The following is a 25,988-nucleotide window of genomic DNA, read 5'->3' as shown; positions in this document are numbered from 1 at the left end:
CAAGGGCTATGCCCTCAAAGGCACCGGAAGCTCCTCTCTCAATGATTGTAACTAACCAAAAGACTTTGTAATAAGTTCGTATGGGAATTGCAATGAGCACGAATTGCAATGAACATGTACTTACTGAAGCATCCAAGTACACCAAGGATAGGGAGAATGATGACACGTTTTCTTGAGTTCCAAAGTCGATAGCAGCGATGTATCTGTACAGTATAGAACCATTGATAAGATTGGACCTGCATTAATACTGCAAGAAGCTTACCAACATGACATCAGAAAATATACTATTCAAATTAAGGTTAGTATGAAAAAGGAGCCTATAACATAGATTTTGTAAAAAATGAAGTGGCCCTGCCAGTCCATAAGGTTTTTTGATGGGACTGGCTATAGTCATACGTTGTAAAATTTATCACCACTGACGGTACCAGGACATCCGAATCGCCGTTGTTAGCGCGCGTAGCGCGCCACTCTGGCGAAAAACTGGTCCAGAATACCCTAAAATCCTTCAAAAAAACTGCTTTCTGGGTATATTCTAATTAAGACTATTATTTAAGACTAATTAGAGCCAATAAATTCCGATAAAGATTTTGGCAGCGATCCGAAAATCGTGGTAATAGATAAAGTATTATCTCCTGAGAACATCATCAAATTTACTTATCAGCCAGTAGTAAGTATGCGCAAGAAAATGATACCATTAAATGCTATAATATACGTATGATAACAAGAGACAGTCGGTCGTACAAGAAAGTCGGCACTACTATGTTGGTAACTAGATCAAGTATGTAGCTAGCAAGACACAAGAGCCGCTTAATTCACCTTCCGCTTTTTGGAACTCGAGCCTCTGACAGTTTGATCATCTGCTGGGCGTTTTGCTGTAGCCATTCGATCGTTACGGTCCTTGATTGTAATCGGCTCACGAGGTGAAAGAGGTTTTCGAACACGCTGAGGACGAACAGAGCCATCATCTATTATTTCAGGTGCGCCGGATTGAGAATGAGCAGGAGGAGCAGGCCCAGAAATTGTCGAATGATGAGGAGGAATGTTTTCCTTCGTCGATTGCAGGGAAATGACAGCTTTGTGTGTGGGTTTGTGCACGGCTCCAACACCAGGCGCACGAAGAACTAGCTTTATCTTCCTGAGACACACCACCTGTTTCCATCCAGGGTCACTCCTTGGTGCATTGTCCGTCGATACGGAGGTGATCTTCTTCGATGGTGGGTCGCTCTTTGGCGTACCAACTGTCGATGCAAGTTTGTCCTTCGACGTATTGTCTGCTTTAAGAATACCAACCGTCTTTGCCATCACAGGTTTGATTGCAGTCCCACCTTGCTTCGAAGTGCGCCGCTTCTTCAAAATCCCGTGTCTTTTGGAAGACCCTTTCCCTTTGGTTGATACTTCCAAGAGAATATTGGAAGCAGATGGTCCGGTCGAGAAATCGTTGACCGGATTCCAGGGATCGCAATGTGTCTGAGCGAGAGCGTTAGGATTTTGCGCCAGTGATGCTGCTAAGAGAGCAGGTCCTGCAAGGTTGGACACTATGGGATCAGAGATTGGTTCGGACAATATAGCAGGATTGGACATGTAGTCGCTTGTGGGAATTTCTCGACTAGGCTCAGTCATGGATGCGGCTTGGGGATCTGATACAGGTTTTGTACTGGAAGGAGGCAGGTCATTGTCCATTCCAGGTAACGGTGAACCCTTTTCAGCAGAAGCAACCATTTGCAGAACGGTCGACGCCCTGTTAACACACGTAGTATCAATTGTGGCTAGCATCGGGTCTAAAATGGAGACAGGGGCAGATGTCGTAGATGGCAAAGAATCAGCTCGCGAATCTGGTGAGATCGTCCCGGTGACTGGGTTTGAGTCTAGAACGGAGGCGAGGGTGGATGGCGTACATGGCAAAGAACCCGATAGCGAATTTGACAAGGTGGTCCCAGTTGAGTCCAGAAGGGAGACAAGAGTAGATGCTGTAGATGGCAAGGAAGTGGGAAGAGCATTCAACGAGGTGATCACAGCCAAAGTAATCTGTGAAGTGGTCGATCCGACAGATAACGGATCGACCACAGCCGATGACTTCGGGACCTGTGGCAGATTATTTATAGAATTGGTGACCATATCGGAGCTGGAGAAATTCGACGGCTGTTCGGGGAAGGTCGGGAGGAATGGGAAATCGCCGCACTGCTCATCGGGAAAGGCTGAGAGGTGTGAGCAATCAAACTGCTCCTTGGGAGTAGGGACTTCAGGAAGAGGGGAGCCAGTGTTTGCGGGATGTTCACAGTTGGTCTCAGGATTGAAAGCACCGTTGTTCCACAAATGAGCCCAATCCTCGTTAGAAAATCCTTCGGCATTGCGCAAAGCGGCATCTGAGAGTTCCTGAAATTCAAGGTCTGTCATATTTGACAAGATACTGCGTTTTGGGTCAAAGGTTTCAATCGGCTCTGGTTGAGGCAGAAGACTTTGGGGGAAAGTGGATGGAAAAGATTCTGTAGGCTGGGATGAAACTGGCAGTGGCGAAGTAGCCCGAGCTTCAATGCTCTCAGACGATGTGCATGCATTAGACAACGATATCGGACCTGGCGGAGGTTGAGGGAGAAGCGCAGAATTGACCACATCCGATGATGTCACAGCCGAAATACTGACTACTGCAGAAGAACCCGCAGAGGGATTCACCTTAGACAAAGCAGCAGTTGGAGCACCAGCATTTACAACCGGAGCAGGACTCGCAGTTGACAAGCCTGACACTGCGAGTACTGCATCCGCGGCAGAAGGCGATGCTGAAAAAGCGGGTACAGCTGGCAAACCGGGTGAGTCGGACTCGACTGATGCTGGACAAGGAGATACAACTGTCGATGAATCTGCTGGTGCCACAGAGGATGGCGTAACCGGTGGAGGTTGGGTCGAAGTTGATGGAACTGCGGCATCCTCAGAGACAGGAGATACGAGGGCCGGTCCAGTCTCAGGAGTGCTCTGAGCACTCTCTTTCAGCCAGTCAACGGTCCCGGCTATCAAATTAAGCACAATTCAACGACCCGAGTGTGGAACAAAAGAAGACCCGCCTACCTAGTGCGTGTTCTGCAAAATTTAGAAATGGTCGGAGAACTCTCGTCTTGTAGTCAGGGAGTGCCCGGTAAAAAGGTTGACCATGAATATCATGACCAACATGAAACCTATAGAGCCTGATTAAGCCAGGAGGAACTGAAGGAATGAACAATAAGCCTACCCGTAGGTACGAAGACTGTTGTTGTTATCAGGATCCAAACCTGCCGCGATGAACATCGTACAAAGTCCTCCGAGTGTCGCAAGCTTCAAAGAGACCTCAGAGATTGTCATGTCCAGATTGCGCATAAATCTGACGAAGCACCAAAATGATTAAATAATGGAGACAGGAACTCAAAAATGGACGATCACAACTCACTCAACATGTTCCATTCCCTTTAATTGGCGGAGCTGGCCAGATGCTACGGTCGGCATAGCGGCTGGAGGTACTTCCTCCTTCTCAGATTTCGCCAAGACCTCTATGGCTTCCATCTTCACTGGATCCTGCTGAGCGGCTTCCCATCCGGCGTTAATATACTTATTGCGAATCTTCATCCTCTCACTTCTAGAGATTGACTCGCCCAAATTCGTGATTTCAAGGTCAACCTGAGTCTTGCATTCCGCATTGTAGTAGAGTCGAGAATAGATTTCTTGCTTCTTGTGGTGGCGATTCGACGTTTTCGACTTGGTAGCAGTCAAATGAGAGCCGCCAATGTAGATTTTTACCGCTTCTCGGGCCTGAGCACGAGACTTTCGGCTACTATTGTTAAGGGAGTGGTTGTTGAGAAAGTTTCTAAGCGCCTGCCCAAACAGGTAAATAATGAGACCAAGACTCAAGTTATCAATGAGCAAACCTACCTTGAACTTCTCATCACTCTGCCGCCCTAACGCTTCGCGAGTCTCAGCGTCTACATCAGTACTAATTTCGGTCACCAATGGGAACCTCGAAAAGAAAGCAGCGCGCAGAGGAGGCCAGAAATCAGCAACTACTTTCCTGTTTTGATGATCGACAAAGGAAGACAATTTCTCCACCGCCCAGGCTTTTTCGTCCTTGGTCAACGGCATAATGCTTGTCAGTCAATAGTGTTATAACAGGTTATAGCCTGTTATCACTTGTAATAGCTTGTCAGTCGAAATTATGAATTGTACGGCTTGTCAGTAATTGATCAATCTCGGGTTTATCCGAGGCATAACTGTACAGTAGCACATGATCTGTTGATTCCAAGTACTTACCTCGAAGTTGAACGTTGAACATCCCACATTCAAACTATCTGAAAATGACTTCGTCGCCTTCTCACCCTCCTGCTACTACCGCGGAAATTCTGCAGAATGCCGCAGAAGCAATGAACGCACTCATCACGCATTGTAGGTGATATTCAATCACTGATAGACCCATTGATATTGATAGCCATCTTTGATAGTCGCTAGTAAGTTGTTTTTCCGATGGAACAATTTTGGCGGAAACAAATGTCTCAGGTTCGACGAACACTGTCTCCAGTCAACCCGGTTCCAGCGACAGTAAGTGACTTCTTTCCTCTTGCTTTTCCAATTTTTTCAATGACACCCAGGTTTGAATGACGGTTCAGCACCTCAAAGAAGTCCCGGTACTATGGATCTTCCAGTGGCGCTTAACCCTACCCCCACAGGTACTTATGTTTGATCTTCTTTTCTCGCCTTACAACTCAATTCTCGGTACAGGTACCACACTAAATCTTCCCCACCATAAGACTGATTCAATTGATATTCTTATCAGATATTGCGCGTACCGGGGAAACGCCTACCCCTGTCGTGAACTCGGCTCCCACCGGAATTGGCTCGGACACGGCGAACAAAGCTAGTCCTTCATCTGCCAGTGAACATCGTATGACTCGCGGTCCAATCTGTCAAAACGATTGTAACTGTGTATGTCATCGGGACCCAAGTGAAGGGCCGCACTATGCGGTAATAGTTGGACGAAACACGGGTGTATTTCGTGAATGGTAAGGATTTACTTTCCCTAATTTCTTCTGGCTTACATACGTTTGTTGTTCAAAGGAGTGAAGTTCAGCCACTTGTCACAGGCATACCAGCTTGTTACACAAAATATCCCTCTCGCGTTGAGGCTGATGCATCCTATGTCGATGCTGTGATGAACAACCGCGTGAAAATGATTGGTCCCAGCTAAATAAATCTGCCATTTCCATAGTCATATGTTTACCGCAGAGCTTCTTAACTTCCTTGTCATAGCTCTTGTCGTAGCTCAAAAACCCATCGTAGTTCGTTCTTGTCGTTATCTTGTTGCTTCAATCAATTGCTTGTACTCACATGCAAAATGAAATGAAATACAATTGCTGTAGTTACATACGTCAATACTGTTGGTAAAATCGCACTTTAATTCGGTACACAGTACAAGGAACAGCAGGGAACACCAGGCACATAAAGCAAGGGTACACAAGATATATATTAACGTACAAGAAGATATTCGCGAGGTACAGATTGACGTATAAATTCACATCCTGCTCACCTAGAGAGGAGATGTCGAAGCCGGCCACTCGCCGAAAAGAGTTGGTGTTGCAAGTCATCCCGGCCCATGAATGCCCAATGCATAAAGTCCTCGATGTCCTCTTTCCACGCATCCATTTCTGCCACATAAGCAATCACCTCATTAACTGCACCTTCTTCGTTCGGCTTGGCGATAGAAACAATCTGTTGCCTGCGAATTTCCATCTGGGACAACAAAAGTTTGATCTTTACTTCGATTTTATCGATCGAGTCGAATTCCTCCAAGCGCATGAACTCCTGGTAAAGAGGTTCAAAGATCTTTCGACGAGAGTTACCACAAAGCGTCCTAAAATCTGCATAGAGTTCGTGAACTTTCTCCATGGTGAATAACAACTGAGTCATCAACACAGGACGACGTGATGGCCTTGAACTTTTGTCAGAGAAACGTATAATGAGCAAAATAGTATACACAAACATAGACATAGTACTAGGTGAAGTATACCCCGGATCTGGACTAGATGAACGCACCAGCGGCGAGCTACATCCATTTGGGTCATCAACAGTCATCTACAAAAGTGCCCTGATACTCACCTCGGAGGAAGTAGAAAATGCGCGGGCAGGTTCGGAGCGTCGTGCTTGGGCCTAGCAACAAGGGAACCATAGATAAAACCGGTTCCTCCTTCAAACGATTAGAGCGGCACTCACCCTTTTTTGTTGACACCATGTCGATGTTTTTTTGACCGCTGCCTGGGCAATTTCAGACTTTTGATTGTTTTCGAACTCCCTGTCTTGGGCGGCACAGTTGCGGGTGCCGCACGCATCTTTTTTTTGCAAGTAGTCGACGCCTTTGGTTTAGTAGGGCTCTTGGTCTCCTTCGGTCCAGGTGTCTTGCGTGATGCAGATGTAGGACTCGAGATCGCCCTCAGTAAAGGTATTTTGCATGGCACAGACGTAGGACTCATGGGTGCCTTCGAAGTGGGTGTTTGAGGGGGGGTAGGTAAGCCCGCATGAGGATGACCACCAGAGACCAAATTTTGTGCCGCGGTGAGGTCTTCATTTACTTTGTCCGCCTCGCTTGCAATAACGGAGCTTTTTGTCAGCTTATTAGTTCTTAACATTCCGATGTAACCAGGAAATGGCGTACTTGTGCGCCTTCTTCTGGTAAGCCTCTGAAACTTCTATGCATTGGTTCAACTGCATTTAGTTCATACTATGCTAGTTGGACCTAGCATGTGGGTTTCCTGGGGGTTTCAGTGCTTCTCTAATCCAGTTGACAATGCCACGCCTTTGCAAAATCACCTCTTATTCTGCTACGCGTCAAACCTCCTGTATGCCAAGAACCATGGGAGAGTCCACCTGACAGATGCTCTGCCGCCATCGATTCTTGATTTAGTCAAACGACTCTTCTTAGACACTACGGGATTCGCAGATGCTCTTTCTTCGACTTCTTCGACGGGGTTTTTGGCCAGTACATCTGAAAAAGCAATGGCATCCTTTGTATATCACGCTGCTCTATTCATAGTCTCAGCCATGCCGCGCCAACGCCAAAAGCCAATTGACGGTTTCGATTCTCATTATCTTTCTGACCTCCGCGATTTGGAAGAGCCGAGTACACAGTTCCTTTCAACCTTTCTTCCAAGCAATCCCCAACATGCCTCTATCCGACATCGAGATGCGGCGCCTTCTTTCAAGGTATCCCTTGGTCATCGTGTCGTCAGTTCTCGTTCGGTTGTCCCTACGGAGTTCTTGTACTCTCTGCCAGTGGAGCCTCCCATAATTGATGCCGCGTCTCATCCTTATGTTACTCACGCTGCGCCGAACGAGTACCTATGTACAGACTTCTCGCCGAGTGAAATGGGCAGATACGCATTCGACAACCCTGCATTATCCGGTGACCTCAACGAAAACGAAGAGGTTGTCAATACTTCGCTGGAGAGCAGTAAGGCATCGAACGTAAGTCCATCTTTTCGTTGTTGTGTTTTGCCTTCATCTCGCTGACTTTATTTGCATTTCTAGGAACTACGCGATTGGCATGCAAACCATGTCGAAGAATATATTCATGAGCTTCTGCAACATGAGGGAAGAGGACCATCTCCAAAACCAGCTTGTCCCTGTGGGATAGCGTTTGACGATCAACAACCCAACCTCCGGAGCTTCAGATGCACCGAGTGCTTTGATTCAAACCTCTGGTGTGCCGAGTGTATAGTCAGTAATCATGAACAGAACCCTCTTCATATCATTCAAGTAAGTCATTCGTTAAGGTCCATACGTGTGGTTGACCAAACTTATGCCTTTTCTAGGCCTGGAATGGAACTTTTTTCGAATCATTGGAGCTCAGTAGTCTTGGCCTCGTTATTCACCTCGGACCACATTCGGCAACGTCGCCATGCTGGCAAGCGATCAATCATAAGCCACGACTATTCACGATTATCGGGGTTCAACGCATTCATGCGGCATCAATCAAGTTCTGTTCGTGTCAGAAGGGCAGTGATCTAGACCGGCGACAACTTCTGGCGGCGGGCTTACTCCCTGCCACGACCACTCACCCTCAAACAGCTGCAACGTTCGAATTTTTGAACTTCTTCCAAATTCTTTCCTTCATGTCAAAGGCGTCAGTCTCAGAATATTATCAAACTCTCGAGCGTGTCACAAACAATATAGGCACTTTTGTACCTCCAGTAAGTCTAGTCTTCGATGCATGTCTGCGCTGTGGCTTGAGCTCATGTTTTCCTACCTACAGAATAGGCTTCGAGAAGTTCTCGGAATGATTCGACAGTGGCGATTTCTCATGACACTGAAGCGAAGCGGGCAAGGTCATAACCCTGAAGGTGTTTTGGCTCTGAAGCCTGGGTTACTAGCTGTGAAATGTCTAGCTTGTGCTCATCCTGGAAAAAATGCGCCGAGTCTCGACGACCCTGTGGATCCTGAGAAGGAGTAAGTCCTCATTCTTTGCCTTTCAAAAATTTGCTTGCTTGACTCTCGATGAAAGGTGGTTATACAAGCGCTTCGAAGGACTCGATGCCAATTTTCGATGCACAAGACTCAACATCTCAAGCGAAGCGAAGGATCCGAGTTTCAACAAGGGCTCTGCCTTTTTTTGTGACGATCACGAATTCCAGTGTCATCTTCTGAAAATGTCCGGGAAGTGGCCGACAGAAACTTCGGATTGTAACGATCATGATGCGATCAAGCTAGCAAACAAACGAGGCGAAAAAAATCTGGCAGTGACTGGTATTGCAATGGCAAGCTGTACGCGACATGAATGTACTTTACCCCAATCAGTAGCAGACTTACGGCTCGGCGAGGAGTGCGTTATCTGCATTTTTTTTCAGTCAATTCCTGTCACTCACCTAGACTCCAGATATATCATTATGGATTATGTATTGTTATCGTCGCTCCAAATAAACTGTCCAAAGAACCTGACCATCTCTTATGACATTATGTGTCAATTTTCAAAGAAGCTCAGGGCACGCATCGATTCATACGGAGGACACCTCAGCCTGCCTGACCAAGTTGATCCCGCAAACTTACAACTCTTGATCCCGAAATTTCACCTCATGGGCCACCAGGAATCTTGTCGGCACAAATATGCCTTTGGGTATGCGAAGCGAACAGGTAGAACAGATGGTGAAGGAGTGGAGAGAGTTTGGGCCGTAACCAATTCACTTGCAGGGAGTAGTAAAAAGATGGGTCCAGGCGGGAGGTGGGACATGATGGATGATCACTGGAACGATAGGAATCATAGGAAGCGGATAACGATAGGTATATATCTTCACATTGCGATCTGTTCTTTACTGACCATCTTTCCAGCTCTTGCTATGTTTAATAAAGCAGTCCATGCAGCAGAACAAAGAGCAGCACATGTGATCGCATACGAAGAACTTTGTGAGAGTCTCAACCAGGATCAGATGAAGAAGTGGCGAAGTGAAATCAGGGCTTGGGATGACGACCATTCGAAACAAAACCCTTACGTATCATCTGTTCGACGTAAGATCCAATGTTCTTTTGTTTAAAATCTGAGAATTCATACATTCCCTTCAGCCTTGCAATTAGGTCAAATTCGGTTGGAACTGGCAAAGGAGGATGCTGCATTGGCTCGCCAATCGGCTATTCATCCGAAGCCGGGCTTGTTGAAGCAAATGACTCCCACCGCGCTTGTCATACAAGGCCTAGAACTTGAAGAGCAGCAGTGTGTTGTTTTATGGATATAAGTTACTTTGATTCACTAACCCTCACGTTAGGCGACGCCTTATTTTTGATCACATGGCACTGGGAAATCATCCGACATCGCTTCAGCTGGCAAAAATCGTGGAACGTTCGACAAACTTGCGCAGTCGCATCCATGCTTGGATTGGGGTTCAAGCATTATATATGCCCAGGACTACGCTGCTGCGTGCTGAGTATGTAAATCAGTCCAGTACGTTGCAGTCATATATGAAGAATTTTGCTTGACCTTGAGTTTAGAAAACTCTGCTGCTGGCGATATACCTTTGTTCCTCCCAGGTGCCGTTTTTGACGCAGGTGAGACTTGCGATGTTCGGCTGATCGATATCGAGTGGAGACTTCGATTTGCTGCTGCTCATGATGAGGTGGAGAAAATCAGAAAAAGCTTACTCTCCCGAACTTCCGTCATCAACTATAAGCGTGACTATGGCCACGGTCAACGCCAGGGTACCCGATCAGCTGCAGTTATGGACACCTTGGATAACAACATCAATGCCTGCGCTGCAAGGTATAGAATTCATCATGACATGCTGTCGAAATATGGTGCGACGTTAGGCAAGAATTCTTCGTGGATGGACTCGCTTCGACCATTGAAACAGGAAGATCTTCGTCAACCCGATGGTCGTTTAGAAGATAAAATAGATGGTCGGGCTGCAGGCTATGTTTCTTGGATTTGGCTTGCAACTCCTAGCGATGTTATGAGCGATCAAAATGTAGCAGATTGTGAGTCGCTTTCAATTTCTTTCACCCTCAATCTGGGAATGCTAACTGTTGGGTTATATGCGATGTGGCAGGTCTACGTATCACGTTTTGTAAGGCACGTTCCAAAGCTCTGGAGTGGCAGGAGGAGTGTTTATTGATTCAGGAAGAGATGCGCAGAATATTGCAGATGTTGGAAGCAGAGGCAGTAGAATGGGACTTGCGTCGAGAATCCAACGTTGACTACGATCCTCTCAACGTAGGGTTCGAGGGACGAGTCGCTTACGCCTGTCGTCAAGCCTCCATTCGACGCAAGCTGGCTACGGTATGCAAACGAAAATGGGAGGGTATGAGTAGTTTGCTTGCATCTGGCCGGGGAGGTATCGCTCTTACAGACTCTTCTTTTGCATTTGTGAACTAGTGTGTTATCTACCGTATCTATTATACCGTTATACATAGATATGGCGTCATAAAATTGACCGTCTTGAGCACCAGATATAGTTTTAGGGTCAAAAATCGATAAAAATGAGAGAATAATCGAATAATCCAAATCTGGCAGGGTTATTCATACTCAGATATACTCAGATATAGGGCGTCTAGCATTTGTGGGTATATATAAGAAATATACCGGAATGCGAGCTGTAGGGCTCCGTCGATATTCCAAATAAGGGAACACTGGTAGTGCCAGTGGTCATTGAAAATATAATGGGTGGCTATAGCCTGTCCGATCAAATTTTGTTATTAACTGGCATTACCAGTCAATCATCAATTATCACGACGTTATAAGGTGGAAAAAGCTGATATACTCATGGCACTCAACCCAGCAATGAGAAAGAGAGATTCGAGAACAGCCTGCACCGTTGCCGCTGCACTATATGCCACCCCCCACATATAACAAGTTAAAAATAAATCCAGAATGATAGACACTGTAGCAAGTAAAAAGAAAAAGACAGTTGCAATGATATACAGCCTTCCTGGAGCATATTTCTGTTGGAAAAGGTATATGCTGAGGCTAAAAAGCACTATGAAGATGCCTAGATGATTTTCCAATTATTTATTTTAGTCCAATTATTTTCTACAGTGAAACGGTCTTACCATATAATAGCACTTCCAACTGCATCAAAAATGAGACCCGAATGAATCAGGTTAGAAGAGGACGAGGATTACTGTACACGTACTGCAACAGGTAGAACAACTGTCACAGTTATTCCTTCCGAGATAATCATTATGGATCGAATAGTCCAGACAGGAAAGAGGGCGACGACGCAGACGTTATAGTACTATTTATACCTTACGAGGTCCACAATCATGATCTTGGGAGAGATATCATACTCTGAGGTGATGTACAGTTGAAGGTTCGTAGTGAAGTCTCTAAGGCTTCCATCTCCATCATCCTAATAATCATCTGATGGGTCATCGAACGGTAAAAACCTCATCATTTCTGAAGCTTGTTGCGTGCGTTGAATGTAAGAGTTGTGCGGAGGAAAGGTAAGGAAGGAAAAAGGAGGAAAGGTAGGATTTTTGACATGTGGTCGTCTTGAAACGGTGACCCGTGCCGGTAACGGCCTAATTGCACAACTGCACAGCCAGCAACCCCCAGTGGCAGTGGACCCGATTATATCAACCGTTCAGTCTTTTTCCATTCATTCCACTCCAACGTTGTCAGTAACCTCGTTGCATCCGCAAAAGTTGAACGCAGATTGATTATCTTGCTCACCAACCAGGAAACTTCCTGATGCTTTTTACATGGCAAACTTGATGGCGACGAAACAACTTCGGGTGGTGAGTAACCTTAGTAGAATCAGAAAAGATCATTCACATCAGAGTAAAGCCCGAACCAAGTACGCTCTTTCATGCCTGCAGTAAATTCTTTTGATTGGCTCGTTCGAAGTGTGCAACCTCTGTGCCTTTTGCAATCCTTTTCGCACTCCTCGCACCGTTTCGTAAATATGCGCTACATCATTTGTCGAGCCTTTCTTTCTACTTACGAACCCTCTCCTGTTCTCATCACGACCGCCGAGGCGTTTTTGAAAGCAGTCCCATAGACTTCGTCCGAACTTTCATGGTTTTTGTAAAAGCAAGGAGAGGTCTTTATCTCTATCAATTTAGGTATCAAAACGCCCGTGTTTAGGCTAAAACCTCCTCCACGGAATCGTTTTCTTCAGATTCTTTATCGCGTCGATAAAATCTCTCCTAGTGACACTCTGTAGTTGGCTCGACGTCGCTTTTCCTGGTGTCAGACCCGACTCCTATACTCGCAGCCTTCTTTAGATTTGCGTTTGACACGCGTCTATACCTTATCACCCGCTCTTCCCGATCTCTAAGACCCAACTTCATCGCGACTCTTGGATCTCGGAAGCGCTCTCTTTAGCCTCGATGTTTGGTGCGACATAAGGCAATATGCCAAAGGATGGTCAGTGCTATTGGTAGTGCGGATTGGGTTCGTCAAAACAGCTCGTTTTCGGGTGTTCTTTAATATGAACCCTTCAGGAATGCCTCGTCAGCCATCGTGATCTCTTAACAATTGGATACCCTAGGGCTATAAACTGGCCAGCTGTGTATTGAATCGAATTGCAAGCTATGTCTCATTTGAAATACTTTGTCGTTGCTCGTTACTGTGAAGCGCATGCCGTTTATTAATGTCCGTCAGCTCTCCAGGTTCCTCGTTACTGATAAGCCTGGCTTCCACCGTGGAAAGAAGCTACTATGACGACGCCGATGGTAAGCTAAATTTCGAGTCTCAAGTACTGCTGCGCTGTTGCCAAAATTCGTCAACAGTTCGCCATGCTATATGAACGTGATCACGCAGTGTTAGCTCCGAGACGCTAACGATATGCCCTCGTCACCCCACTTCTCTTAAAACTCCTCTCATATGTGATATGTGGAGCTCCGGACGACTGGTAATCTATATGTCTTAACTTGATAAAGTTGAGAACATGCAAAGACAAATATCGTAGCAGTCCTGCGAACATAGGTGCGAGACGATGCGAGGTGGATGAGGCCAAGCAGTCGAGGGTGCTTCGAGGTCCGATCAAGTTTTCCGCGAAGTTCAAGTACCGAAATCGCGAACGGGACAAAGGTTGGAACCTTTGGTGCCCCGCATATTTTCTATCTTTAGGCCATGACTTCCAAAGACTTTCTTAGGTCACGCTACCATAGACCTTGATCCTCATCGCTTGTGTGCTAGTTTGGAAGTGATGACGGTGTTTCCGGATGTTCGATCTACAATTTTTCGCGTGAGTGATATACTTCTACATGAAGATACCCTTACTCACAATCTATTCCCTCGCTTCACAAACTTCGCCTGCTTGCGATAAGCCCTCAAATCTTCATCCGAAAGCTTTTTTTCTAATGACCCAGCGTCGTCGAGCGAGAGGCTCAGAACGTGTGATAACAGACGATCCATTTACTGAAGTACTCGGAGAATATCCAGAAGCTGTTGTCTGTGGTGTTTAGATTGCCAGAGGATTTCCGTAGACATTTAAGAAGCGTCCACAGGAACGGTTGATTGTACTTTCCAAAAGAGAGGTATGCCGTCGATCCTATTCGTCTACCCAATATCAAGTGTTCTTCTCTTCCCAGATCACTATTAGGATTACTTGCAGCCATATCTTTAAAGTACAATGATATAAAATCAAGTCGTAGCTCGTGCTGGTTTTCTGACAGACGCTATAATTCTAGAGCCTCCGAGCTAGATATCATGTCAAGGGAACTGGAATTTCTCAACTCTTATCTCTTTGCCAGCACGTATGAACAAGCCTCCCGTCAACATGCAGATAGGATCTCCAATATAACTACGCTTACTAGTCAGGAAAAAGCTCATCCTAAGTTCGATTATCATTATCTATATTGAAGGGAAGCCCCTCCTGCTCTTCCTCTCTGGTCACTTCATTGACCGCATCGTGCTTCAACGCTTTCGACCCCATTTAACTAACGCAGTCCACCTGTGCCCCTCTGTGCCCTCAGTGAATGTCACTTACGACACACACGCTCTGCTCCGCAAGGACAAATAGCTCATTCACATTGGTGTTGTGAAGGGTCTATTATAACAATGTCTGGGCTGGCTGACTGACTCGTTCGCTGTGACAAGGAGCCTTGCGGAGACTGCGTCTACTAAGGGTCGAGATGGCAGGAGGTAGGGAGGCCCTGTAACATTTACGAGCGCCTAGATCTTTTAGCCTTTGCTATCCTAGTTTGACATCGTACAGTCTAATCTATTCGTCAACAAAGCACAGGTCCTTGGATGTTCGGAACCAATAAATCGTCGCTGTACATCCAGTAGCATCCAGCGGTATAACCTCTCCCTTACAACATTACCCCGCATTCTCTCTTGTCGATGAGAATGAGCATTGGCGACGACTGTTTGACACATGATTCTGTCGCCCTGTTGAGCTGTGGGGACGATATAATTAATCCTGTTGGCGCGGAGGGGTTCTTCCGCTTTGACACAACATTGTTCTAACTCGAGGGCCCCACCGCAAAGTCCGATACGCATCAAGGATCATGAATGGTTTCACAGACCTTGAAGCTTTAATATCGTGCATTAGACAGCGAAGACAACGTTCGTAGCTCTCTTATGCCAACTCCTTCGCCGCTTGACACAGATACACATAAGGGCCATGGAAGGATCAATTCACACGATCGACTTCTCACGCTTACCCCCGCAGGATCCCTTACATCATAATTCTGCGAACTCGATTCGTTGTTAACATCATCAACTGGCCCTTTTCATCCCTCCCCATTGGCCTTCTCCTTGTCGATTCAAGGGAGACGATTGCCAGCTTTTTCGAACTCACTGGTATCTCAGGGACTATTTCCTGGTCTGTGCTCCCCATTAGTCACCATCCGGCGGTAATCAGAATTGTCACTGCTACTCCTGCTCCTGCAACCCTCGAATCCTTTCCTCACGCACACCATCAAGTTCAATGTTGAGGGTTCAGAGTTCCAGCTCCCGCCTCGAGTTTTCCGTCTCAGGGCAGACGAATGCTAGTGACAATCGTTGTGTCAGGAGAAAGAGGTCAAAGATACGAGGCGCGTTTTTCCCCTCCGAGTCGTCGGTGATCTGAGGTGGATGAGATGGTTGTGCTTTTCAGACGGTGGTGGATTTGCTTTGTGAGTCTCCCCTACCTCTGGTTAACGTCCTCGTATATAACAACTGTACCTATTCAGGCTCAACGGAATGCAGAGTGGAGGAAACCCCACTGCACTCTGCCAATGATCCTTGTTTGTCACCCTTTTAAATTGAACGACCTGACAAAATGCTCGCTCAGAGTCGTTGGTATATTTTGCGCTAGGTGGATGTTTCATCGGTCCACTATTATCTTCGACTGAACCCTTCATGTTGGTTTGTAGAACTACTATAAAAATTTCGAGCGGGAGAATTTTCCGTGATGGAGCTATTGTAGGCACGGATGGTATTGTGCGTGTGACAGCGGGTTGAACTGCCTACTCCATATCGTATTATTCTGGGGTTCGCCCAACTCGGGTGTTGAAAACTCCAAAAATTTTTGTAAAGCCAGTCTCCGAGCAAGACGGTAGACCTATGAATCATGTCATTATACTTGGTTCATCACAGAAGCATCTGTATGTCGTCCAAACCTGAGTATCCAAATATATCATCAAGTGTAAGTAGTGATCATTCATTCTTCTAGGTTTCGTCTTTGTCAGAGTTCTGACAACTCATTTCTGCCAGAGAAATTCTTAGATTCATCAGCCAGCCAATGAGCGCTAGCCAGCTTCCATGAGCATGGGCGGGTTGGATTTAGGGCCAAGGATAGTCAGATCTAAAGAGGTGTAGGACCTTGTAACATATTGAGGAATATTCAGTTGACCCGTAGATGTAGCTAATGCGCCGACTGATACTCAGGCATTGAAGGGAACGCTCCTGGATTGGTGAAATCGGATCGGTTGGATGTAAAAAAGGAAAATTGCAATACAGCGCCGCACTGTCATGGAAGCCCCACTACCACATTGCTACTATAATGGTCGTAATGAGTAGGTTTTGACAATGAGAACTACTCTCGGGAATACGAAAGAGTGCCTTACGATCTATTGAACCCATTGGCTTTCCGATGTCTTCGTGTCGCATGAGGAACAGGGCACACAGCATAGCGCCAAAAAATCTCCGCCGGCTACATCCTGAGAGATGGGAGAAGAGTGATAGAGTCTTGCGCAAGTCGTCTGACCCTCCGGCAGCATCGTAGAATAATGTTTACCCATCCATACAAATGGTGATGATGAAGTGGGTGGAGGGTACTTGTCAGATTCATCTCGTCGCTCGTCATGAAATCGATTCACAAAAATTAAGTATCAATTATTCAAGAAGTTAACCCAGAGGAGAGCTGGGGAAGACAATCAAGTTGGGCTAAGTGGCAAGTTTCTGAAATAGGGGGATGGTAGGATCCCAATACCGGATGGATAATCCGGTATTCGCATATGGGGAACGCGGGAGAAAACAACGATACCCATCCATACCGATGTCCTCATGTGAACTCCCCGTTATCCAAGAGCCTGAAGTGGCGCTCACATGGGTGTCATTCTGTGTCAGTATCAGGGGACACTCCCGTTGGAAATGCAGTCAGTACTCCATGATTTTACCTGTGTATACTACTAGTAACTCTTTAGATGGAGATCAGGTAGGGCTTTTCCCTTCACATTCAGAGCCTCGTACCTTTGCTCCTAACAATACTTTTGCCTCGGAGCAGCCGGAGCTCCAGATATTTCTTGGAATCACTACTACCATTATAAAGTGATTTTTGGGGATATTATACTGAAGGAGTGTCAGTAGCAAGCTTCCAACGATGTTTTCATCAGGAACTGACTAGCGTTAACTCTTGAGTGTGTAAAAGCGTCTAGGTACTTGAGTACACAGGGAATTTCCGGCAGGCAAGTTCACCACTCTGGCGCTTGCTTTAGCGCTCACTCTTTCCGTCCACTCTCCTCACTCAGAATCAAGACAAGCATTTGGATAAGAAAGGGCCGTGTAGCAAGTCACACTGTTTCCAAATCTCTTGAAGTGAATGTATATATGGCGTAAGGGTGCGTGAATTTGCCGGCTATTCATACCATGCATGGTCCCAAGTTCGAGGGTCTGCGATGTGCGACTTTTCTGTGCAATCTGGCTCTCAGCGGAGATCCTGCGCGATGAACGATGCAATAGCCAGGCCATTCGTTTGGAGAAGTGAAATACCTTCCAAGGTCCATGATAGATCGCTTCATCGACCATAGATTTTAGATTTCCGACGTGCCATGGAAATCTGATATGTAGCCGGTAGGTATGGTAAAGTTTTCAACTTCCATTCTCGGGTTAGATGTATGGTCACAACATTATATTAACCAACAAATTCTGGATATACACTCTGCCGCTATGCTATCCTTTACTGCAGGTGCGGCACCCCTTGTTTCGTTCTTATCCATTCTGGATATTTACCCAGATGCACCAAACTCAGACCAAACTACATCTGTAACTGTACTATGACCATCAAGTATGGGTCTGGGCTCTACAGCACAGTCCTCGTACTAACATCAATGCTCTCAAACTATAACCAGAGGCATGGTAATCCTACGAAGTAAGTCTATATGTTCTTCCAGAAGCCTGAATGCCACCTTTCCAAGTTTTTATTTCAGTTTTCCATTTTAGTTGAGCCCTGGGATGTAGTGTTCCATCAAGAGCCAGGCCTTCCTTGCGTTCGTACTGCTTACCCGATATTATATCACGACGCATCATAATAGAATCTGGAGCTGGCGACTGTATGTCCACTGTTCACCTGAACAGTCCAACCGCATATCCGTGTATGCCGGGGAAGGGAGAAACCCATGTTTTTTGTTCCCAGCACCGCGAGAAGCCCATTCGACCCTTCTCTCATCAACATCATGATGTTGCGTACTATTTCTTGAAGTTCGTTCTGAAAGCCTCACAGAAATAGTGAATATCATTCGATATCATTGAAGGATGATATCTCAACTCAAAAGAGTGCCGTCGCCCTCGCACAACGCACCCGATGTTTTGAATTAATAGGACATTCCTTCGATCCTTCCTGAGCTGGCATCACCTCTCGTTCAATGCATATCAGTAACATTCAGAATGTATTTAAAAACTTCTCTCAAACGCACTAGGTGTAGCTGTTCGGCTACAAGTTCTTGCGCTGATAAGCCTCCGTACTGAAAGAGTCATTTCTCAGCCACAACTACATTGAAGTAAGATTTCGGGAACCAGTGAACCCCAAAACGTGCTAACTTGAACAACTTGCTCAGCCTCGTTTTCTAATAAACTCCTTTGTCCGAGAAGTTCAAACGAAGTATGTTAGAATTTAAATTCCTTCAATATCTTATGCGTGTTGTTCCGTCACTATGAGCTCCTGATGCTTCACGTTCGGTCAAAAAATAGTACGTACTAATGTAACTCCTTCAACCTTCAGAGCTGAAACTCCCGAAACTGTGTATTTTCCAGTAACATGAACATCACCACAAGGCATTTTCAAAATGTTGCCTCACCAGTATTCCCGCCGCCATCGCGATAAAATACGAAAGATACATTACTTAACCCCGCAACAGGCCTCCTCCTCAATACATAAGTAGTTACTCCGGATGAACACGTATTGCCAATGCCTGCAGCTCATTTTAAGTACTCGAACACAACTCGAGTTCAGGATTGATTGATTATTGTGCAGTATTCCCATTTCGAGTAAAGTGATCCGAGCGTCAAGTTCGATACCACAAAATCTATTCCTCGATGAGACTGTGTCGGTTGCCTTACTACCCTGGCGGTTGCATCGCTGTTGAAATTCAAAGCAATTGGGTTCATAGCAGCATTGCGCATTTGCTCGCTACCTTCTCCCGACCTTGTTATGCCTCGGCGGATAGCGAATTCATCGTTTGCGATACTACCACGGCTTTTATGCGGCATCGAAGAGAGTACTTTATTTATGTGGTTAACGTTGTTACTACGTACGCTGAAGAGATATTAAACCCCAGTCACGGCACACCACAGACTAGCCGGGTATAGTAATTGAGAACCCATTGTAGAGTGTCCTCCGAGTGATTGTAGCGATTGTACAGTCCATGTACGGTGCACTATCTCGAAGGTCAAAACAGTCCAGTATGTTAGAAAGCTTACCTACAGACCATCCACCAAAAATCACAACCCGTAGGACATATGTATGTATACATCAAACAAAAATGACAAGAGTGGGACTTGAACCCACGCGGACATTCGCCCATGAGAAAGGAAGTAGCTCGTACTTGAGTCACACGCCTTAACCGCTCGGCCATCTTGCCTCAAAACTACAGCATCAATGCTCACAATCTATGACAATCTTGCGATATATCAGCTGCAATATATGACAATCTCTTCTACATTTACTGTATTTTGTTGTCCGAAAGCTTGGAGATTGCAAAAATAATCATCGACCTTGTAGCCTGGATTCATTCGCTCTTTGAGATTCAAAAAAGCTTAAAAGTTTAACGGTGATTTGTGATGGGTACAAGGTAAATTCCTCGGATTTCCTCCTGCACAGCCGTAAAGAACATTGGTACAGTATGTGCAACCGACAGAAATTGGTTATGTTAAGATACCCGAATTGATGCGCCTTTATACACAAAGTTATCAAAGGAACATTTAACGGGAAACGGTCAAACCTGCTCCGAAGTCATACAGAAGATAGCTCGAGCAGCCTAGGCTGGTTGTCGATTCTTGAACCAGTAGAGAAATCTCAGATGCGTCTGTCTGACCTGAACTGAATATGTTCACCCGTCGTAAGTACTACCATCTTGCAGAAGCTTTGAGGGAATCGATAACTTTGAAATCATCAAGATTCAAAGCGACTAATCACCGACCTTTCCACGTACTCGATATTGGTTTGAAGAGTCGGAGATATTGGAAAAGAGGTTAGTCCATTGTCCTTGTCAGACCACTACCTGACATAGGTAATGATGATTATTTCCCCGCGCGTTACCAATATCTACCGCCTGGACACACGGAACATTGAAAATGGAAACAGAATAGTCTGCTTCTCAGATACAAGGTGGCAATTGGAGTTTATCTAGCATAAGTTATCCAAGTGATAATACAGCGGAATGCTGATAGACAACAGTTTGCGATGAAAAGTGGACCTCGGAAGCATGGGCCTTTCAACCTCCCAAAGGTTTTGATTGTTCGTTGCCGATTGTGACCGAGATATTATGCTTTCAAGCGTTCAATCTGAATTTCGAACTCTCAAATGATTTTAAGGTATCTACCAATGTGTGTTGTTCGAATAGAGCTGTATGAACAGCTTGTGTTGCTTTGACAGAGGAAGATAGTTCCAATATCGAGTACATATTCCCCCTGTCAGTTATCGACACCGTTCCAATACAGTGGCGTTGTTCTATGCCGGATACCTGGACCGGTAGAACGTGGGGTCATTCAAGTAAATACTAGAAACATATTATTTCTTCGATCAGTCTAGTCAAGGAGGTAATCACACTTGCCTACAGGAGAGTTCAGCCCGGCGAGGCGAACATCAGAACAAACTATTCCTTTACCACTCATCAGAGTCCCTTCCCGCTGTCAAGATTTCGTTACAACGTTGGACGGCCGCGACAATGAGCAATGTTTGAGCCGATAGGCCGCATAGCCAAGGTAGGGCTTGAGCTATTGCCGTCTTTCTGCAACGAAGGTATAGATACCTCAGCCTGCGATCGAGGCCCATTTTAGTTTCCAGTTTACACATTAGGTTTGATCTGGGTTCAAAGTTGTACCTGAATGCGAAAGACATACATACCTCGTCGAAGTTCGTAGAATACTGTGAAAAAGAGAACTTCAGGTAACTATTTAATGTGTTTCCCGTATATATCACATGTAGTTGAATCAGGTGTAATAAGGATTAGACTTACCTTATGTGCTAAGCTTCGAGCAATCCAATCCAACGAAAGCTGTACGGCTGAAGTCAATAAGAATTCCTTCCCAGAAAGATCAACGGCGGTAAACTACAGCGTAAGCATGTATGAACTCAGCACGGATATACCTTGCTATCTGTTCCTCTTATGTATTCAATTTTCGACACAATCGAAAATGGTGTTTGAGGGTGCTTAGGATGATTCAATGGCCTTGATAGGGAGCTTGAATTTCGGAGAACATTTATATTCAAGCTCAGCACAGGAAAGAACAGAAGGGCTTACTATATATGCATCCTTCCCGCAAAATTGGATCTCCAGGTTTCTCGGAATTCGCTATCAATTATAAGAGATAACCTGAGAACATCGTTTCAAATGAGTTGAATACATTACAATAAAATCGTTGCAATAATTGTCCACTTTCAGAGGAATAGCTGGGCCTCGACTTAAGTTGAATGTTGAGGTTGTGCAAATAGAAAGCAGCACCGGCCAATACGATCGAATATTCAGTTATTTCGACGCTTCATTAGTGTGAGGCTTGCCAATCGAATTTAGAATTGAATCAATTCATACGGATTTTGGGTCTCTGCCCGAGACTCCCAATTCCTCCAATAAAAAGGCAGAATGCTATTGTTCCGAGCGTGCCGAGTTGTATCTCGGGCAATAGTGGGTCGACAAATCGTTCTGGGTAATGTCGAGCTCAATACGATTATGTCGATCCTCTTGTGTTCGCCGTTTGAGAAGCGAATTCATTCGGAAAGGGGACAGAAGCCATTCGTCTTGGTAGTATGTCATTTTTGAATCATGTAGTACCTGCCAGTGCTCTTTGAAGAGTAATAATATTCACGGATATTTTGTTGTAAAAAATCAACCGTAACAAGGGTGTTGATGTCTTTGATCGCACTAGAACCATGACTTTATGGAGGTTGGAAGCAATCAACTTTATCCGTCCTTAGAAGAGTAGGCCATCCAGTGGAATGATATCTTTTGTTGCAGATACAGTCAGATTTCTGATGCAGCTCGTCGTGAAGGTCGTGACATGGTTTGAACGACCCATTTTGAAAGAATCCTACGTCGGTAAATTTCGCAGTGGAATATTCCAGTGAGCACCATGAGACTTTCAGGTACTACAGTCGATGAAGAAAAAAATAATCAAAATTATAGATAGATAGATGCACAGACACACGTATCACGCAAGGGATTCGCAATTGGGATCTTGATTGGCGTTCTCTGCGTGAAGCAATGTGCGAGAGCGCCCTTTCAGCAATCTTTCAGTTCAGCATCTTGTCCAGCATCCAGTTCATTTGAGGCTATCATTCTACGCAAGAGTTATTGAAGCGCTTCTTACAGATTGTCAGCTAAGTTACACAGCTGCAAGAATGGCGCGCCGGGCGGAGTGAAAAGTGGAAAGTGGAAGTCGGAACCGAAGACGGGAGCCCGTCACGTGGACCCGCCATCAATAACATTTTGACTCCCGTTCACTGCTCAGCTTTTTCTCATGTCCTCGTCGCGATCTCCTACTCACACTCGAACTCGAAGCGGTACACAACTCTCAGAAGAATATATCCAGAACAGCTTTCATAGCTATTTGAAATCTTCCTTAACTCAGGCTAAAGTTGAGAGATTACTCGATGCAGATCTTTTGAGTAGTGCTGAAGGCGATCTCATGATCACTGGTGCGTTTCTTCGATTTCCAACTGATTTGTATTCTATAGTAAGTGCCATACAGGTCCCGCACTATGCCTTTATTTTGCAGCATTGCGCAGTACCACCAATCCGCCTTCAGTCCCTCTGCCTCGTCATAACAAGACCTCCGACCCTACCGAACTATCATCGGAAAACTGTCCCCCTCCGTTTGCACCTTTCCTTCGCGTATGGGCTCAAACTGTCCCTTCTATCCAGGCATTAGCTCCAGAACATCAGCACGATCTTGCCAGAATAATTTGTGATCTTGAGCCGGTAGCCTCGCCTTTGAATTCCAATATACACGGTATTGCAGCTGATCTTCGAGCAGTGGCGATCGAGATAAGCCAAAGGCGCTCATTTCAAGACAGGTATGCAGCAGATCTACAGGCAGCATTGGACTCAGGAAATGAGCCCAGCAGTCCTAGAGCGAAGAAAGCTTCGTTTGTGCCTCCACCTTCGTACGAAATGTCACCGCCTTCCTCCGTACAATCCTCTCCAAATACACAAAATCTTCCACTTCCACCACCGTCACCAACCTACAGCGCTGGTCATCAGGCTGATATCCACGACCTTGCCTCACAATCGTCTTCCCATCTCTTTCCTTACACGCCTAGCGCTGGAAGTGGCTGGCCTTCCCGAAGTTCCTCTCCCTCGATATTAACTCCTGATTCTCCAGCCATCGAGTTCATCCGGGAAACTCTATATGCTGCGCTAGGCGACGTCCTTGAAAGTCATTCCTCCCTTCGTGAGATGTTGAAGCTAGATCCTTCTCGAGCCTACTTTGCTGCGGTTGCGTATGCCATTCTCGATGTGGCTACGACATCTCTGACGCCAGAGGGGGCAATTGTGGGTGTTCTCGGTACTCCCTTAACACTCGATGATTGTCCTCCCCCTTTGCGACGATTCATGCTTGAACTAGCAGCGATAGGTCAGCAGGCGGCAGAAATTCAGGAGGCAGATGATGCCAGAGCCACGAAGTATGCATCTCAAGGGAAATGCATTCCTACTCCGAGGATGGAGAGAGTACAGCAGATGTTGGTAGAAGGTATCGGTTGCTCGACTCAGCATAGCGACGGAGAAGAGGGCAGGAGAAGTGTAGAAGGCAAAGCAGTAGCCTTTGCTAATCGTATCAATGGACTGAGTTTAGCTTTGACTCACTTGAAAACATTCAAAGACAGGCAGGATCAAGTTTTCAAAGTGCTTGCAGGTATTGGGTCCTCATAGTAGTGTTCGTTCGAAACTTTGTATCTGTGCTCCGACACCCTTCTTTGTAGCGTTGAATCATTAGACATTTATCATACTGTATCTAGTGTAAAACGTTGTTCAATATTTTCGAATAATTCCTTGTTGATAGCTATGTAATCTGTAGCTAATCGTGATTAGTTCAGCGCCAAGCTTCATCTGCCCATTTACGGCCCTCTGATCTTTTTTAGTTCTAACAATTCCAATCTTTCCGTTTTTCTCCTGAGTCCTAACATCTACGTAGGCGTATCCCTCGTGCGGATATATTCCTTATACATGGGAAAGTATGTAACGGTCAAGATGGTCAGTGGATGATCTTGTCTACCAACACGTTCAATACCGCCAGGATGTCGATAAACTGGGACGCCGTCGTTCACGCCCAAGTACAGCACTGTCTAAGGCGAAATTAAGGAAGCCGCCGGGGGGCTGTAAGTACATGGCTTGTATCGAAATTGATTCTGTTTCTATGATTTGGAAACCACGTTGTACAGTCTAAGTAGAAGGCTAGATACCAACGGGTAGGTGGCCTGTTGAGAATAATTTCAGATATGTAAGCGAAAAGATCTTGCTGGTGGCTCATATTTGCTAGCGACGGGTGCACTATCCTAGTATCAGCGCTGTATCAGCGTACCTCACGACAAAAGCTAATGCTACTAGGATCTGCTAGGATTAACCCCCTCGAATTTAGTATTTGTAACGTTGTTGACTAAATTCAAAAAATATCGCGGTCTGCATATTGTTTGATCTCCCGCTGATGGATAGTGGGACTTTATATATTATATATTGGTGCCTTCTTGAATGACGGTTAGCGGTCGTAGCTTAATGTTTGATACAATCGCAGCTTTATCGAAGGATGGAGCATTCCATGGCAAAGCTCATTAGCTCAAGTTTAACTCTTCTACGCACTTTGATTATTAACATGGCTATAATATAAAAATCAGTCCTCTTCTCCCAGTCGGATTTGAAGCACTCACTCTTGTTGCCATTTGCCTTGGATAGGATAGGATAGTTAAATTATACTGGCTAGGTCCGATTCCCGAACGACATATGGGATAGCGGCTTCTCCTTGAGCGCTCGCCGCTCACCAATGCTCAGCGATCCTATGTACATATGTTGGAGCAAAAAGAATATCTATCACCACCCTGAACCTCCGGGGCAGTAAAAGTACACCGCTGATACTTACTCAAACTGGGATTTGCGTGTGATGCGCAGCGAAACAATTCTGCTTGTTGGGGTTATTGAAACAGACATCAAATGAGCATTCTATCTCGTCGTCAACGGGTATCTATTCTACATCCGAGACTCGAGTCGACGATATATACTGTGATATACACAAACATGGTACGAAGTACATTAATGGTACTTGGTTGAATCTACTTCTACATTCTGAAAAGCAGCTCAGTAATAATACAAGTTTGATTGACGAGAGCAATAGCAAGAATGACATGTGTCAATAGGTACTGGTCCATTGTGCAAGGAATGAGTGGGGATCGGAGTTGGCAGGCTCCCAAAATGGGACAGTGGCATATCCATATTCGTTCCGATGAACATGTGAAGAGTTATTCAGAGAGTTGGTTGTCTCTCCGTCAGCTGGCAACAGAGTTATGGCAGACGATGTATCAGACATGGGTGACATTGGAAGAGGACTGAGTGCTGCATTTGAATGGTCCAGGTTCTGATATGAGAGGAACGTATCAAACGAATCGAGAGGATGGGATGAAGATAAGATGGCCGAATTTGAGCATAAA

At 45.6% G+C, this 25,988-nt stretch overlaps 6 protein-coding genes and 1 non-coding gene across 7 annotated transcripts; 4 read left to right on the top strand and 3 right to left on the bottom strand.

Annotated features, from left to right (window-relative positions):
* Positions 1–807: 807 nt before the first annotated feature.
* C8R40DRAFT_1178655 (uncharacterized protein) lies at positions 808–4,101 on the bottom strand (the record flags this gene model as incomplete). Its single annotated transcript, XM_046232902.1, has 5 exons — positions 808–3,002; positions 3,061–3,167; positions 3,221–3,349; positions 3,416–3,837; positions 3,895–4,101. 5 exons carry the CDS (start codon positions 4,099–4,101, stop codon positions 808–810), a joined length of 3,060 nt encoding a protein of 1,019 aa, XP_046078859.1.
* A 278-nt stretch (positions 4,102–4,379) lies between these two features.
* On the top strand, positions 4,380–5,200 carry C8R40DRAFT_1178654 (uncharacterized protein; the record flags this gene model as incomplete). The annotated part of the gene is made up of 6 exons (XM_046232901.1): positions 4,380–4,401; positions 4,458–4,463; positions 4,513–4,554; positions 4,605–4,682; positions 4,790–5,015; positions 5,071–5,200. 6 exons carry the CDS (start codon positions 4,380–4,382, stop codon positions 5,198–5,200), a joined length of 504 nt encoding a protein of 167 aa, XP_046078858.1.
* Positions 5,201–5,535: 335 nt separating this feature from the next.
* Positions 5,536–6,635, bottom strand: C8R40DRAFT_1178653 (uncharacterized protein; the record flags this gene model as incomplete). The annotated part of the gene is made up of 3 exons (XM_046232900.1): positions 5,536–6,055; positions 6,109–6,159; positions 6,223–6,635. The coding sequence occupies 3 exons, from the start codon at positions 6,633–6,635 to the stop codon at positions 5,536–5,538; spliced, it is 984 nt and encodes a 327-aa protein (XP_046078857.1).
* Positions 6,636–7,566: 931 nt separating this feature from the next.
* Positions 7,567–10,861, top strand: C8R40DRAFT_1063722 (uncharacterized protein; the record flags this gene model as incomplete). Its single annotated transcript, XM_046225543.1, has 10 exons — positions 7,567–7,761; positions 7,818–8,195; positions 8,258–8,451; positions 8,507–8,824; positions 8,879–9,279; positions 9,328–9,516; positions 9,571–9,706; positions 9,759–9,938; positions 9,977–10,464; positions 10,536–10,861. Coding segments are annotated over 10 exons (2,805 nt in total), but the record flags the coding sequence as incomplete, so codon positions are not given.
* A 4,534-nt stretch (positions 10,862–15,395) lies between these two features.
* Positions 15,396–15,803, top strand: C8R40DRAFT_916278 (uncharacterized protein). The gene has a single exon (XM_046236667.1). It carries the CDS (start codon positions 15,517–15,519, stop codon positions 15,769–15,771), a length of 255 nt encoding a protein of 84 aa, XP_046078855.1. The 5' UTR covers positions 15,396–15,516; the 3' UTR covers positions 15,772–15,803.
* A 3,815-nt stretch (positions 15,804–19,618) lies between these two features.
* Positions 19,619–19,716, bottom strand: C8R40DRAFT_t312. The gene has a single exon. It is a non-coding gene; the product is annotated as a tRNA-Leu (tRNA).
* Positions 19,717–22,810: 3,094 nt separating this feature from the next.
* Positions 22,811–24,222, top strand: C8R40DRAFT_1063728 (uncharacterized protein; the record flags this gene model as incomplete). The annotated part of the gene is made up of 2 exons (XM_046225544.1): positions 22,811–22,988; positions 23,042–24,222. 2 exons carry the CDS (start codon positions 22,811–22,813, stop codon positions 24,220–24,222), a joined length of 1,359 nt encoding a protein of 452 aa, XP_046078854.1.
* Between the last annotated feature and the right edge of the window lie 1,766 nt (positions 24,223–25,988).

Source organism: Lentinula edodes (assembly GCF_021015755.1).
Source record: "Lentinula edodes strain Le(Bin) 0899 ss11 chromosome Unknown C8R40scaffold_90, whole genome shotgun sequence".
Taxonomy (NCBI): Eukaryota; Fungi; Basidiomycota; class Agaricomycetes; order Agaricales; family Omphalotaceae; genus Lentinula; species Lentinula edodes.
Note: the sequence above shows the minus strand (reverse complement) of the source record. Positions and strands in the feature narration are given on the sequence as shown.